The sequence below is a fragment of the Cloeon dipterum genome, chromosome 2 (assembly GCF_949628265.1).
Source record: "Cloeon dipterum chromosome 2, ieCloDipt1.1, whole genome shotgun sequence".
Classification (NCBI taxonomy): Eukaryota; Metazoa; Arthropoda; class Insecta; order Ephemeroptera; family Baetidae; genus Cloeon; species Cloeon dipterum.
In genome coordinates, this window is record NC_088787.1 from 26,731,253 (window position 1) to 26,748,820 (window position 17,568).

General features: G+C 38.9%; 1 protein-coding gene across 2 annotated transcripts; it reads right to left on the bottom strand.

Annotated features, from left to right (window-relative positions):
• Positions 1-1,350: 1,350 nt before the first annotated feature.
• Positions 1,351-4,844, bottom strand: LOC135937159 (tyrosine-protein phosphatase 4-like). 2 transcript variants are annotated; one of them, XM_065480246.1, is made up of 12 exons: positions 4,228-4,844; positions 3,831-4,168; positions 3,597-3,771; positions 3,238-3,537; positions 3,123-3,187; positions 2,927-3,061; positions 2,740-2,871; positions 2,534-2,685; positions 2,347-2,482; positions 2,228-2,288; positions 2,009-2,169; positions 1,351-1,650 (listed from the first exon to the last, which is right to left on the bottom strand). In XM_065480246.1, the coding sequence occupies exons 1-11, from the start codon at positions 4,736-4,738 to the stop codon at positions 2,051-2,053; spliced, it is 2,124 nt and encodes a 707-aa protein (XP_065336318.1). In that variant the 5' UTR covers positions 4,739-4,844; the 3' UTR covers positions 1,351-1,650; positions 2,009-2,050. The 2 variants fall into 2 exon arrangements, with proteins under 2 accessions (XP_065336318.1, XP_065336320.1); XM_065480248.1 differs by lacking the exon at positions 1,351-1,650 and having other exon boundaries at positions 1,962-2,169.
• Between the last annotated feature and the right edge of the window lie 12,724 nt (positions 4,845-17,568).

Here is a 17,568-nt window from a genome sequence, read left to right on the forward strand (position 1 = left end):
ATTACTCTAGAATATATAACCTAATTCGCGTGCATGATTACTAATTAAACCGATTTGAATAAATAATTATATGATAAATTTATATATTGATTTTGAATTTTTAAGACACTACCTCAGTATGCATACTTATTAAATTTAACTATATCCATGTGCTTCGCTTAAGTAAGAAGTGCTACGCAAAGTCGATACTAGCAGTTGTCCAAAATTCAAATTAAATTACATCGTAAACTATAACATGAATATTCAGTCGGTGAAAACGAGGACAGAAAACTCGTCTCGTCGGTCGATCAATAATGCCGTGTGTATGTGTGAGCGCTACGGTTTTCAAAAGTCCAATTTTGTAATCTTGGATCGAAATCACCTTGCGCGCGTCACCCCAGCCGGCGGAGACGAAGTTTTCGAAATACGACCACGCCATGTACACGATTGAAAAATCACACAAAGAGCCGCAGCGCACGTTTTGTGAGTGTTCGTAGCTACTTTCATACAGGGGCGCGTGTGACAGCGGCTTTAGCATTCGGCGTGCGAAAGGCCGGTGATTAATAGGATAGATTTTAATTTATTTAAAATTTGCGTGCCTTATCGAGCTCGTATTGAGCTCTCTGTACTCGTTATTTTTCGCCACATACAACGCGCACATAAATATGCACGCGTATGTGTACGTACAAAATGGCATTAAATTTTATTGTGTACTTTTAATTCCGCATCACATACACGCGCGCGCGTGGTGCAATAATGGTAATAATAACGAAATGCTGCGGTGGAGGCAATAAAAGTGCGCGGCGACGTCTGATTTGAATCTCGTAAAAATTGCGCCTGCTGGAAACAAAAGGTGGAAGCGAGTGGAGAGAGTGAGTGTGTGTATTTTGTTCCAATGAGTTTAATTGGCTGGTCGCAGCTAATGATATGCACGCCGTGCTGCAGTGTCACTCACTCAACGGTGACTATAGCTAGCTGATCTTATCAACACAAAAACACCGCGTCGCCAACCCTTTCAATCGATCCAAAGCTGAACGCAAAAATTGAATCATGGAGAGCTCAATTCGTGATTCAACCGATAAAAAAGTAAAAGCCAGTAATGCACTAGTTTCTTAAAATTAACACAAGTTAAATAAAACAAAATCAGAATATTAATATGCGTTATTGAATTTTATGATTTAAATCTCTTCCTTTTCCTCTAATGTCTCCAATGTGAATAAAAATTAATTTTTAAACAATTGATTCTTACTCTAGAAATTTAACCTTATATTTGGCAAATTAGAGCAATTCAGTGTCTAGAATTAGTTCTAATAGAGACTTTTTCTATCAGGTATAAAAAAAATCTAAAAGAAAATCGGCGTTGCTCCTATGCAGACGATTTGTCGCGGTCGGTGTGGCGAGAGCGGCGTCGCGCGCAAATTGACACACGCGTCCGTCCTCGCCAATCCTCGCTTCGAGGTGGTCAACAGCGTTTCAAATCGATTTGCCTGATAACTGCAATTACCGGGCACTGATAAACCTGCAATTCACAGCTCTCCGGCGATTTCGTCGCCCAGGGCGTCTCTCGCACGAACAGCGGGAGTACTTTTGGAAAACGCGCGAAACAAACGCCTCAAGCCGAGGTAATCAGCCAGATGGCTCTTCTTTCATTATCCTCTGCTGCTGCTTGTGCTGAAAAAGAAACGAATAAAACTGTCCGTATGAATAAACCAGTCAGCACCATCGTGCTTTGCACCTGTCACTGTTTCATTCGCCTCAGCCTGGCCAAGACGTGAGTGTTTGAACATTAAAATTGTACACGTATGTCCTTTAGACTAATGTCGTTTTTATTGCGCAAAGAGGATTTTGCTTTACTGCCGGATATGAGTTTTTTGCCGCTTAAGTATATTATATGAGAATGACTTAACCATTCCGATCTATCCTAAGTCTCAAAACAAACTAATTGTATTTTATTTGAGGAGGATAATTCATGAACAAATCTGAACAATAACAAAAATAAATTTTAATAAAAATCCATGCTATACATAACATATTTTGGTATTGATGATATGGAGATAAGATATTCAATATTTTATCGGGCAAGTTCATCAATATAATGGTAGATATGATCAGGTGAACCACTTAAACCAGCAGTGTTCCGTGTCGTGATCAAATATCCAAATTTATCTAGGCAATCTCTTGAGCTTATTCCTAAGTTGGCACAATATATTTTAAGCCATAATTCAATCATAATATAATAAAGTCTTACTTAAGCCAGTTTGCTCCTCCAGACATGATATCAGGCACTCATGAATGAACCTGTACTGAGCCTAAAAAGCAATTAATAACTTAGTTAGATTTGTAACTTAAAATTGAATTGATGAATACCTCAGACTGCACCATAAAAGCACGTTGCTTCCTCAGTTTTGAGATGATCTTAGGAACATCACACGAATGGTTTTGAGTCAATTCTTGTATTAAAATGTCAATTGCAATCAACGTGCCAGAGCGACCTACCCCAGAACTACAGCATCATACTTTTAATGGATATTATAAAAATATAGGTTTTGTTTGCCTGCAGTGCACAACAATCGTCTTTTGAGGTATTTTTCTGACAAGCTCTCTTAAATTGTAGCTTAATTGGACTATATTTTCTGGTTTTGGGAATTCCACACTAGTCCAGTCCTTCATGATGATATGAATTAACTCCCATTTCAGTATTTTACCCTGAAAACTTCAAGTTTCAAGAAGCTGAAAGCTGACCACGGACGGATTGCTTACTTCGCAAAATCCAGCTATCTCAATTATTTTTTGGGAAAAATGAGGAAAATCCAGTTCATAGGAGCATTGAACAATAACTGGACCATAGTGCTGCTTGCATCCTAGGTCTGGATAATATTTAAAGCACCGGTCCTGTTCACATTAAAATTCAAAATTAAGTTCAAAATTATTGTAAAATAATACTTACAACACCACATTCAGATAAATTCGTGGCCATTAAAATAATGCATACTTCGTTTTCAAACACCATTTGCCAAAAATCAGCAGCTGTTCCCTCCAGAGGACCTTGCGTGGCGATGTATTCCGTTTTTCCGCTAAATCCCTGAATAAAACAATTTTCTTTGCCTCATTTCAAATTATGATTCTGCACGGAAGCTATTTACCTCAATATATGATGCGTTTATATAATCTGGTTTGACGCTTTTCAAAACTACTCTAGAAGTATCATCTAAAATGCAACGTAAATTCAATTTTAATGACGGTAATATTAATAAATACATGGTAGAAGATAATTGCATCGGTTCTTCGTGATGTTTTTGCTATCAAGGGCCGCTGAATATTTTTGTGGATGAGTCGATGGTGGAGGTAAATTTTCCCCAGCAAGCTCATGGAATTGGATCGAAAGTATGCCGTCATCTGTGTTCCCGTCTGCCAAGAGCTGTTTTAGCCGATATAGAATATCATAAGGGTTTGTTTCAGTATTTGCTGATTTCTTTCGCATAGCGAGGATTATTGTCAGTGCCAGATTCCCAAGGAGAGCCAGCAAAATAATTATCAATGCAGTGTAATCAGCTGAATCTAAAAAAAAAACGATTATTAACTTGTGCGACTTGTGCGTTTCAAAAAAATTTGAGTACTTTTAGTAGCATCCAATGGCATATTTTGTTGAAATGTTCGAAATTTCCGCTCTCCCTTTGTACTGAATAAGTACAGCTCAGAACCATAGTGATTTGAGGCAACCAAAGAAATTAGCGTCGCGGACCGATCAATGGTGGAATTGTGCACGATAAGTGCAACCTTCCAGGAACCGTCCTAATATGTAAGGGTTTAGGTCTAAAATAAAATTTAAAAATTTGGATTTAAAATACCACCTTATTTTGGATTGGATCAATCGGCTCATAGATTTTCGTGTTAAATTTTGTGCGGTCATTTACTCGCCATTCAAACTTCGGTTTGGGGTTCGCAAAGATGTCAACGTCTATGATGTGTTCAAGGTTCTCGGTAAATCTGAATTTTATGTCATCTTTCGCTAATTGCTTAGGTTTAAAGAGAACAACTAAGCTTTTCTCAACAATTAGAACACTGTCATTTATGTGTCGCCTATGAGTTGACTGACAAGAGAGTATTTTGTTGTTATCACTGTAGCTGACAATTTTTTTAAAGATGACAAACTTCCGGACTTTTGCGTTTGCTCCAATTAATTTACCATCTGAAAAAAAAATTACAACTTTTCAAAACTCTGCCAATATAAATGAAACAAACTCAAACCTAGGTACAGGAGAATCGTTGAAGGTGGACTGTCTTCAGGTGTTAAGCAAGTGACAGTCATTTCATCGTTCTCTATGTACGAATCCTTGTTAGTGATCAATGAGAGGGGGGTGGTCGGGGAGCTGACAATCAAGTAGGTCGAGGCGTTCCCTTCCAGCCCAGCACTGGACGATCCACGCAAAGTGCAACTGAAGAGTCCACTCATGCTTACCGTCACACTTCTGAATCGCATACCGCACAGTCCCTTATGGTAATCAGTTTCATAGACGAACAATATTTTGTTTTCTAGGAACGAGCTGAAGTTGCGATCGTGGTACAGACTGCAATCCTCTATTGGTGGGCTGTGCGACCTGCAGATGAACTCAAATGGCTCACCTTCTTTCACGACCTTTGTTTCTTCCTCGACTGAAACTCTCATCGAATGAATTTCATTGATAACAGCACACAAAAACAATAAGAAAATAGGGCCTCTCATTAAAGGTGGCAGTTCTAAGGCAGCTCTGAATAACATTGTTCCTTCCACAATCCACAATCTAACTGAAAACCCGCTGAAAACATATTAAATAACTGCAGTCCTTGAAAAAATCCAATGCATGTATTATCTCAAGTGTGGTTTCCTGTTTATTGTGGGAGGAGTTGTGCGCTTCCCCTTTCGTCATAATATTAAATTCTTATTTTCAATTTAAAATTTTCTCTGGGAAACTTAAAAGGTGGGCATGTCATCGTGCATACTTTGGCACCGATCCAAATCGCACGCGCACCATAAGGAGCAGTAAAGGCTGCGAGCAGAGAGAGTGCTGAAAATAAATAACAATTACACGCAATAAAGTGTATCCAATTGGGCATCGCTTATTATTTTATTACCGCCGTTTTCTGGGATCGGCAGCGCGCGGTTCATTATTCGGCCGGATGATTCGTCAGTGTGCATTAATTGTGAATTACGAGCAGACCGCTATTATATCTGCGCGCACGAAAGACAACAATGGAGAGAGGATAGCACAAGTTATACGATTTCCGGCGGCTTTTTGGAAAGAAAATTAAAACTTAAACGACCGATCCAGCGGTCAAAAAGCGGATGAAAGCTGGCCCGGATAAATAATAGCAATCAACTCTATAAAATATGATAGGTTTGGCTGTCGTCGTATTTATATCCCACATCATCAGTCGGCCAGCGAGCCAAGAGAATGAGAGAGAGGTGCAAGCAATCTTGGCTTTAGGCGTAGCCTGTGAATCGACCCCGGTGTAACAATGAAATTCTTAATAATGGTGACCCCCACACAGCCTATTGTATTTTCGGATGACAACTAAAAATATCATATAAAAATGATAATCTGCGTGCATGTGTGGCTCTCGAGAGACAATTATTTCGGCCTCGAAATTGGTTTGGAGAGGTTTGTGTCACACGCGTTAAATGGTTTTTCAAGCAGATCAGAGCGCCGACCCTGAGAGAGGTCACTCGGGGAAATGGAGATACATAACTTTTGCAGTTTGGTTTATAAAGTTAAAAAAAACTAAAGAAAAACTATTGAACTCTAGTCTCTCAAGTATGATCTAAGAAACGTAAGGGAAATATCCAGGGATCAGTTTTAAAAAATGGAAGTTTGTTTGTATGCATTTAAATAATTATTACTCCATCTTAAAATGTACTTGAGAGCAAAACTAAATAAACTGACAAGTCGATCCACAATCATAATTTAAATTATAACATGGTAGCGTGCAGTTTTTTTTTTATCAAATTATACGTTTATAGCTAAGTTAAAAGTATCAAATTAAAGATCAATAATATTTCAAGGGTATACCTAAATTCAGACAGGGATATAGGAACGTACGGGCTTAATTAAAGGTACGCGGGTAATGATCCACGATAAAATTGATCGAGCGTCGCTAATCCAATCATAATTTGATATGAAGACGTTGAATAATTCGCGGCAGTTAATCTGAATTTCCGACGTATCGCCCAAGAACAAAGCGAGCGGACGAGTGATATTAGCGGTGCTCGTCCGCGCGCTCATTATTATTGTTATTAGCGCGACGCGATGGGGGGCTCCGATATGGATGATTCTCTAATCGTGTTGCGCGTCACTGAACCCCCACGGTGGTCATCACCGATAAATTCAAGAACACACCGCCGCCGCACGGCCGCAGTCGACAAAGCGCTATTAGCGATGCGTCCCAGTCACGTATCACTCGAAATATCATAATTTCAGCCTCAATTTTCGCACCCAATACTTTTAAACTGACTACGACCGAAGAGAGGCTATTCACAGGATATATTTCCATTCACTTTTTTCGTGCGACGTGGGCGGCAACTTAATTCAATGTCCTGTTTGATAAAAATACTGCAGGTATGTACGTGTTTGACGGTCAAGACAGTAGCATGAGGACCATTTTTAACTATTTAAAGAGGACAAAAGTCACTACCAACACTGCATTTAAACTATTCACAAATTTTAGCTTTAAATATTATATATATACTGTAATTTTATCAAAATTTTAGGAGGGTATTTGCGACGTAACATTGCAAAAAATAAAATAATATTGAATAACTCGAAACGTGATTAAAATTTTAGATTAAAAACAGTAAAAATTTGAGAGGATTAACTTTGTTTCACTCGCAAATGTTTAGGAGAAGTGCACAGTGTGTGGCCTTTTGTGGAACGCGATAGAAGCTGGTTGGAAAAACATAAATTTGCGCATTGATTATAAATGCCTTCTTTGTAATACGAAAATTAAAATAGTGGTGTGACTTCTTCTTTGGGACGCCTTTATACCTGATGCATATATGATTTCATAAATTATGCGCGCGTATAGAAAGGGTTAGCTGCGCGTATCTTGGGAATAAAAAATGGATCTATCATAAACTATAGCTTCGATACGCCCATAAATTTTTATTATTTTTTGTAGAGAGCATGAAAGGCCGGGAAATTATAATTTTTAATCTATTCCCTTTGAATTTCCTCATCACACACAATCACACATACCTCGCGCGAAGTAAAAAGAATGAAGGACCAGTTTTTGAGTTATTGGATTCCGAAACCTGACCATATATTCATCGGCTCTTGCTCTCTTCAGTACCGGTTTTCTAAGCTGATCGCTGAATTCTTAAGAGGATAGAAAATGAATTTTTTATCAAGGATAATTTTATCAATATTATTAATAGAAACTCGTTTTTACGTGTTTATTGCATTGAGTCTGTTTTTTTTACTAAGTGTGTATGTTAGGGACGGTAATTTTCTTTTCACATCTATCTCATTGATGGGAAATTTTAGTTTTACAAATTTTGCTACAAGAAACTGTTTTGAAGATTTATTTAGTTAGTCATAATGATAATAGTCAAAACAATATATAAAAATTTACTTTATCCTTATAAATCACTAACAATAATGATTTGTTGAAAGGCAGAACACCACACTCTTGGCAAACAACGTGTTTAATGTTTTACTTTCTTGGACTTCTATTTTTTATCCATATATATAGGAAGAGATTAAATTTATGCTTTATATCTCATGACTTTACAACATTGCTCTAGAATGTTTTTTTTTTAATTCCACGCCAGTATTATTTATATTAACTGCAGCCGCTTGTGATCGGCTCGCTCTTCATGATATATATTTATTCAGGAGTATTAATATAATTTGGTAGCGGTGGAGATCAATAGCGGCTGGCAGGGAATGAATCGAGTCAGCAGAAATCATGTCGTGCAATAAGACCATGAGCTGCCCGATATTTTTCATTGCATTGTTTTTGCTTTCTATACTGTATAATATTCACGCGCAGTGCTGCCGTCTGAAAACACAGCACCGTCGTGCCGGGACACATAACTCATCTTGGGCTATAAATTCTTCATCAACAATAAAAAAACTTCGACACAGGCGGACGCACAAACAAACGGCAGCAATCTTTTCCGAAAGACAGCTAATTATATTAAGGTCGAGGAGCGAGCGCGAGCAACAGTAGGGAGTCTTATGCCAGCTCCAACTTTTTACCATATCGAGGGAGAGAATTTTTAATACCCGCCGCGGGGGGCACGTGTAATTTTTATTTCTCCGGGAGATGCCACTCGATACAGAAAGGGCAGCCGAGAAAATTGTCAGAAAGAAAACAAGACATGGGTGCTATATTCGCTCGCTTTTTTTCCGACGCGCGTATTAATCAACAAACAGCTTTCTGCCGCGGCGTGCAGGGGGTTTCCTTGCGCTCTTTGTCAATATACAAGCGCGCCTGATTACGAGGGTTATATTAAATTATTCACAAACTGAGAGAAAAGTCTTGAAAGTAATGAAAATTTATCGCTTTTGTCACATTCGAAGGCGAGATGAGAAATATAATTCAACGCAAAGAATTAAGTCTCCAAGGTCGAGCTTGAGGAATGGATCTCGTGTTTGTTTTCATATCAGTTCCTATTGTCTTCTATAAAATTTCCTGACATTTCTGAATTTGTTCTTAAGGAAAACTCTCATATTTGATAAAGCAGCGAGGGTTGCAACAGCGTTGATACAAAACTCATATATGCATTGACTGGCTGGCTAAACGAATTGCCCTCTTTTCCATCAATGGCTCCGGGCGAGTGAATTCTTCACGTTTCAATGGTTTCTTAATTTAATTTAACCCCCCAACAAAGGGAGGCAGAAATTGCTTTTTGATCGCAACGCACGGGGAAAGAGTTAAAAAGTAATTATAAAAAATTCATTTCCCCGTCCGTCTCCGCCGTTTATTGAGTTTTGATGAAAGATATCGCTTTTGTTGTTTTGCTGCTCAACGAAATTTGCCTGGGCCGCAGCAGGTTTCTTTTGATCTGGAGCGAGAGAAAAATTGTTTCCGAACAATACGACCCTCGCAAAAAATAACACACAAAAAAGCAGCTGAGATCGAGTTGCAGCCCTTAAACGGCACCACCCCTCTCTCTTTTCCACTTTGATATCGGCGAATATCTGACTTTTCAATCAAATTAAGACGTGAGAGAGCTGGCGAAAGAAATTTTTAATTTCAACGCAAAAATGGGCTGAGCTTACTGCGAGAGATTAATAATGAACTTTTTCTCTTCGTTTTGCGTCAGCTATCTTATAGATTAAAAGACAGTAGCTTATTACTGGGCAGAGGCCTGCTATAGCACTCGTCGATCTTCAAAGATGAAAAATTGCCTTTTTAATAATATCCAACGCCGGAGATAAAAGAGTTGCCAAAGGAGTTGATGATGAGGAGCGAGCTGCTAATTACCATTTTTTAAAACAAATTTGGAAGAGAGAAACGCAGGATTAATGAAACATGAAAAGAGATAAATTAAGGCGGATGGAAATTGTAAAAATGGCCTTTATTGAAAAATGATGCTGCTGCCGCCGCTACTCTCTGTTCTATGGCGGCCGCACGTTTCGTTTTCACTTTATTCAAATGCGGAAAAGTTGGCAGAAAAACCTGTTCCTCAGGGAATCACAAAATGTAAAAATGAACGCAGCACAAAGTGAAATTGTTTTCAATTTTAAATATAAATTAGGAATGAATATTTTACACCATTAAACTAAAATTAAATTTAAAGAGGAAGAGTTCGGCATCAAGGGAGTAAAAGTGTGCAAAAAGAAAATATTTTAATTGCTAAACATAATATATAAAGCAATCCCTTTTATGGCAGATGACAGAATCAAACGTGATTTTTGTAATTTTCAGTTGTGCTCCACATCCTTAGAGCTTATTATTACAAAATAAGAATTAAACACTAACATTGGAAAGTCATTTATTTCCTCCTATCCTGTAAATGGGAGGTGTTGATATTGTCAATAATAAAAATAAATATAATTCGTAGATTTAAGGAGGTCTTTTTTTAATAATATATCATTTTAAATAAAAACTGTCATCACTGAGAGACCCAGAGGGTGTTTTAAAAATTTTCATTTGTAATTGGGGCTTGAGATTTGCTTTGGGATTTCCCAGCTTAGCCGGTGCACTAAATCACGGGCAGAAATTTGCAAGCGCGCGTACTTTACGCAAAACGTATTAGAAGCGGCGCGTCGTCGGTCGGTCGTCTTTGTGCGGAATCACGCGCGCGCTCACCTTTCCCGAAATTTATGGCGGGGCATAAAACGCAGTCAAATGTGAGAAACTGCCTGTATAAAGTTACATTACAAGAAGTTGATTCATACTTTATAATTTCCAAAGTTAGTTTACGACTATCACAAGTCTAAGGAGGTCTGCGCTGGTCGGGGCTGGCTGGCTGGGTAGGTATTCCTGATTTACGACGGCACTGAGACCATATTTACTGCGTCTGTCCCTTTAAGGTGACAACAAGATACAAATTGGTCTCCTTCCACCTTCACCAGCCGCACACACACTCTCTCACAATGTACACCCCGTGTACTCTTAAGGGGGGTCTCTCTGCTTCCTTGGCCGCGCGCGGTCGCGCCGATAAATCAACTTGGACTGCGTGCCGTGTCTTTCCAGCCCGCGCGCGCGAGAGAAAAGGATGAGACACACTGGCCCTTGCTATCTTTCTCGAGAAATCACGCGGATGCTTATTATTTTCCAATTTCTGACTCTTAAATCACTACTTGATGGCCACATTTGCATTCCTCCAGCGATTTTCTTCTCAACAATTATTCAACCTGCGTTCATAATAAATTTAAAAGCATCTCCAACCAAATGTTTTGCAATGCACCATTTTTATCCGGATTGTTTACATAGTTTTCATCGAAAAAAAATAAGTGCCGTTAAGTTGAAGAAACGTAAAAAAAACTTCGAAGCAGGAAACATTATATGGCAGAGGTGTTCCCGTTGAATTGTAAGCTTAATTTCAATGCACACACAGTTTTGTTAATTGAGTGACATATTGCACAATGCACACTATAACCTAGGAAAAGTATATGCTTTATTGCCATGTCCATTCAACATCGTGCATTTCTGCGAAGGATATCTGTTGCCGCGCCACTGCGTGTTCTTAGATTTTCCACTTGAAAACATTCATTTATTGGACTCTAGCTATAGTAAAATGTGCAAACTAGCAATTAGCTGATCAGAGGGCTTTCGCACGCCTAATAGAAAGTCGAACTGGAGTATGCAATGCCTACAAGATAATTGCAGGTATCGATCCTGCACACTTTTAATAGTTTAGTCTAATTAGATGAAATTCATCCACAGTAAAGCATGGTGGGATTTTCATTAAAATGAAATTTGCTTGGTTTCATCGCTGTGATTGGGTATAGGGAAAAATGTGCTTGGTTTTTCAGTTGCTCTTTTGAACAAAGATTTCTTTACTATATGAAAAGAGTCACATTATTGACTCCCGTTTTGTTCGGGAGCTCCACTTTACCTTTGCCACTCTTGATATCTGCAGCATCCAACTGTCACCTGTTTTCTTTCCATTTTTAACCAAGGATTGAGCTTTCTGTTTCTTCAAAGTCTTGTTCTTTCTGGCTACTCTTTTTTAACCAGAAGGTCTGCGTGGCTGCTGATTCTTGGGTGTCGCAGCTTGTTCACTCTTTACACTCACTCCGTCACCATTACTTTTGTCCGATGAAGTATTTTGTTCTGATTTCAGGATCGGCATAGGCGAAGGAGCAGATCACCAATAAAAAGGAAATAAGGCAAGAGAGCTAGCAAAATATTATTACTTAAAATCTGGTAGAAATAAAATATGTGTTTTTAACATTCGCATTGTTTGATATACATTTTCTGAATTACTAATTTCAAACAATTTTTAGTTTATTTTATTTAAATTGCAACATATCTCAAATGTTGGAAAAAACCTTTTGTTTCAAATTGATTTTTGCTGTCGACACGCTGTTGTTGAATCAAATCCTGTGAGTGCTCAGCTCCGTGAGTACAATTAAACGGCACGATAATTTATTAGCCAATCCGCGGCACATCCCGCACACCATTATCAGCGTTTGTTGTGCACATGAAACAAGCAGAAACGTACAAAAAAAGAGGTACTGAACAACACAGCAAACATCGGGGAAAGGTTGGAGCGCGCATTTAAATAAATAAAATTGCCGCGACGAGTATTATTTTTGTTGGGGGATTTTTTGTCTTCTGGGGAGGTATTACAAATTGACAAATGTGAGCCGGCACGACCGCGATGGTGGGTGGACACAAACACGGCGTCAGACTTATTCGCTCATTTGAATGAACCAATGTGCGGAACACACACTACACAGGCCGAGGCGCGCGCGTGATATTTAATTTATAAGGCCGCTTGCTTTTCGCCGTTTTTTTCCGAGGCAAAAGTGAATTTATATGTCCGGCTAACAAGGGCAATCCATCTTGACTGCTGCTCATGCGACCACGGAGAGGCGCGCACTCACAATTATTGAATGTGTATTTACATCACGCGGCAACGGCCAATAAATAAACGTGACACTCGGCGCAAGATTAATACAGCACAGAGAGTGAGTTGTCCAGAGCAAAACTCTGCTCGTGTTCACCTTTAGTTTTCTTCTCCGCCTCATTTTATAATAATTGCTCCATCGCAATCATTCCACTTGGCAATCGATTGTGTTTCTCACTTCAGTGATTGCGAGAATCGAGATTCGAGTGGGTGCTTGTTTTAAAAACCTTCAATACACACAACTCCCGTTTAGTAATCTAATGCACAGAGTAAACTAAGGAGCATAAATTGCTTTAATTCCAGTCGCGTGGAATGAGAAAGAATGAATTATTCATTATTTGAACGCCTTGGGCGTAACCCTCAATAGAGTTTGCATATTTTCGTAGCAAATCTTTCTTTTATTTTTTGCTGAACGAGAGGCTCATTTTTTGGATTAATAACTACACAAAACAAAGCAAGGAATGAAAAAAATTGTTTTGATATAATTTCAGACCCTATTTTGTAAAAAATTTGAAACATTTAAACATGGTATAATTTAAAAACCGCTTTTAGGCTAAAAACTGATGTTGAGGGATTCTACAGCAAAACAAAAGCACTAATTAGCTGAAAAATCCTTTTTTTAGACATTTTTTACTACTTTTAAATTCACGCTAGCCACATTATACAACCTTGCGACAGTGGTCTGCTCGTTTGTGCGAAAGCGATTTGCATCGAGGGTGGTGGAGAAGAAAGTGTCAGCAAATGATCAAAGGACCCGATCCCCAGCCGGCGAGTTTTGCGCCCGCAAGCCAACTTATCAGCAGACACACATCACGGTTAGAATAAAACGGCAGCGATCACTAGCCGGCACCCTCATTAATTAATACACGAGAGCGAGACGGCATTAAAAGGCGCAACGGAGAAATTAATTTGGCTGGGCACAAACACATCGCGATGATGATACATTTGTGCGAGCGTGGAAGAGCTTTGTTGTCCGGCGCAGATGAAGTCAAAAGTCATGCAAACGATGAGAGCGCTGTCATCTCGCTGCGTTTCGGACGTCAGGGCATCAGCCGCAGCCAGCCAGCCACTCTTTGAGAAAATATTCCAACAAACCACCCATATGCCCGACTTTATTATCAAAAGATACGTTTGCTTGGCGGCGGTGGAATGGATGTGATTGCCAGTACAAAGTCGTCAGCTCAGCCCGGGGGGACGCGTCAGCCTTGTTGGATATGTGTATGTATGTGCGTGTGTACGCTGCAGCAAAGTGATTATCATAAATGCGAGAGCATCAGACGAACAGAAAACGACAAACGAGAACAAATCAGCGCGCCTTTTAGATGTGGCAGACGTCTGCTTCACTTGCAAAGCGAGATTGGCGCACTATGCCATTCTCTGAAATTTATTTTCAGTGTTTAGATTTCTGTTTCAGGTAGAAAAGATTTAAAAAAACAAGCGCCACTAGAACAAATTCGGGAATTAAACCATAAATTGTTAACCTAGATAATTATGTGTTTTTGTGGAAATTATTTTTCAATGTTTAGGTTAGGATTAGCATTATTATTTTCTACTTATTGGGGTTCAATTATTGGATGTGCGCATAAATCATCAAGATTGTTGCGTATCTTTGAATTGTTCCAATGTGAAATTAAAAAATGGGTCATCGCAAAATCGGCAAAATCGAGGAATTGAATTAATTTAAAATACTTGATAACTCCGCTCAGTGTGGACTTATCACCATGGCGGGTGGTAAAAATATGTGTACAATTGAAAATCCAATATATATCTCAGGCCTGCTCAGCAGTATACCTTAACTTGCAGAATAAAATCTGTGCTACAGAATTAACTGCATGTGTTTTTAAATCACCGGTTGAAGGAAAATATAACATGTGAGGTTATGAGGAAATGTATGAGTCCACCAAACCTCTCCTCGATAAAAATCCTTCTTGTATAAATCCACAAGCCCATATTTTTATCATTTATTGAAAGGTAATAAGAGTTGAAATTCTACTTCTTGCAATATTCTAGAAGAGTTCTCTTGTACCAAAATGAAGACTGCAACTACTTCCTTCTCAATAAGATTGTGAAAAAAGGGAAGAGAAATATTTTCCTATTAGAAAAAATAATGTTGATTTGAATTAAACAGTAAAAATTTTATCACGCGCAGGAAAAAAAATCAATTTAAATTTATGCACATGTATTTTCATCCAACGAGAGTACTGGTCTCTGGTGCTTCACCGGCTGCATAACTACTTTCGTATGCATCAGCCTTGCGCATGTCAATAAAACAACAAAGATATGGTGTTACTGCCATACTTGGAGAAAAACATCTACGATTGTATCCGTTTGACAATTGACAGAAAGGTTGCTTGCAATACTCGGCAGGCTAACGTTTCTGAGAATGAATGGCGTGACGTACTAAAGTTATTGTTTTCTCTAAATCATCAGCATAATCGTACAGACACATATCAACTTTCAAATGCACATATGGCCTTCGCTTCGATGAAAAATTTGCAATTATTGGCCCAACCCAGGCAGCCGGATAAAATAATCAATTTGCAGAGCCGGGTGTCTCGCCCAAAAACACACGACAACGAGCGGCATAAATTATCAAAAAATCAATCATCACCTCTCATGTGATGGCGTGTGCGTGCATTGTTTCCATCGCCCACGCGCGCAAATCAAAGCTATTGTCAGTTATTCAGATCTGGCTGGAATATAATTGAGCGTGGGATCGGCTCTTTTTCAAACAGTCAGCACCCGTCAAAAGACAGTTTTCCCTGACTGAATAATTCAACTCGCATTAGGAGTCGATTTTCTGCGAACATTCCGGCTGAATTGATAAATATTTTATTTTCATTGTGTGATGGCGCGTGTGTACCGCATTTATCTGTCGCTGTGCCGGAGCCGATGCATTCGCTGGAAATATGGGTTAATGGCGGCCGCTTTATGAGACGGAATAAATTTTTATCCGCGTTCGGTCATAAATTTCCCCGCGATCCATTGTGTTTGCGGTGCGAATCGCTTTTGGTATAAATATTATTTTCGCCCCGCTTTGGCTCTCTCACTGTGTGCAATCTATCTTAGTTTGGAAGAGAGCCATCGCACTCTCTCTCGCCTGCGGAAAAACAGTCCAGCAGTACCGATGCACCATGCTTCTTTTATACTCCCATCAAAAAGGGAAATTTATACTTTAGACTCCAATACTGAGACTGAAAATTTGGGTGTTTGACAAAAATACTTTTAAATAATTGGATTGTTATCAAAACACTGACTCATAATCATTGCAATCTATTTTTGAAGCCTTTTTGAGTAAGATCCTAATTTAAGGTTAACACCGTTGTTTTAATTTGACCTTTTTGTGAGTACTCATATCTGTAGTGAAACGATGCAGGTTCTACACTAAAATTTATTCCAGGTAGTTGCGGTGGGCAGTTATAATATAAAATTGATATAAGATGAGGTCATGTATACTTACACTTAATTTAAATTTAAAATTAGTTTTTTTCATTTATCAGTAGTTGATTTTATAGCTTTTGAGCTACTCGGCCCACTATTTGCGATTTTTAAAATGTACTTGCCCGTCTTTCTTTTTCTATATATTAGCATGCTGAATGCTGATTCCGACCTTGCGACTGCCAAAGGGTGAGTGGCTCCACTCATTCTCCGTCTCAATAATTGGGCACTGATGTCAACCATTAAAGAGCACGCTGGAAATATCGTCTATTGTCAAAGAGGAATTTGGTCTGCCGCCGCCGCCGCCGCCGTCGTCGCGCGCGTTGATGCGGCTCCACCTTAATCAAGAGGCTTGGTTCACGAAAATAATAACAACTGAACCTATCATTTATTAGGCACGCCATCGCGTATTCGACAATAACAACAATAGGGTGAAGCACACGAACGAACGCAGAGCATCCTATATTATCCCGAATGAATGAATGAGCAAAGGAGTTGATAGATTAGTTATTGAAACACCTTCTTCCATGTCTTCTTTGTGTCAGCGCTCGAAGGTACATAATGTACATGCGTGTATATGCGCGCCAACAGCCGCGAGACAAAGGACGAATTGCTTATGAATATTGCATAACCTCATCCCATATTATTGCTAATTGTTTCCGAACGCGAGAGAGGGACAAGCACACGTGCACGCCATGTTTTACAGCGGCCCGTCATGCATGCCAAAGGAGCGTCTCATGTTTTGTCAATTCCGAAGAATTGAATGTACACACAAAACGTGATATAGTGCCACTCTTTGTACATATCACGTCTTTTGTTTAATTGGTTGATTTTTAATTTAATTTTGAAAATAAATATTTGAGTATGGTAATTGATGAAAGAGGCCAATACACGGATTCACACTCACGGGAACCAATATTTCTCAAATTTTATTAAAATTTCACGCAACACACTGCTAAAAAAGTGAAAGATCAACCAGCATTATGTAGTAGGATTTCAAGCCTCGCGCATGACTTAATAATATATGGTCTTAATATTACAAACTTGTTTATAAATCAAGGAAATTTGAGAATTTTTGCAAGTGGTTCAAAAATATTTCCTAATTATTCTTTTTTATCAATGTGTTCCGTGACACACTTGAACATTTATTTAATAGATGCAATTGTTGGTGAAAAATATCCAACGACCTCCCTTTTTTGTAACCAAAATCAAATTTATTCCGACCCTTCCATATATACAAGGCCGAGACGGATATAACAATATCGTGTGGTGGACGCTAAAATAACATTCATGTATGATGACTTATTCTTCATTCTGGAACATCAACAACATTAAAAACTTTTGAGGCGTCGATGAGAGGCGCTAATGAGTTCAAACTTTTCGAGTCAAACGCCTTTTCCTCTCTGCGCCGGTGTAATTTATAGCGTTATTTTCTTCTCGCCAAGAATGAGAGTCACGCATCGAGTGCGTTTAAGGTTGATGAAATCTGAGCGATAGCGACGGGATAGACGCTCATTTCAGCTGATTTACGACACATTCGGTGCAAAATAAATTCTGCACGTAGACGGCGGCGTGTCTGTCTGCTGCCT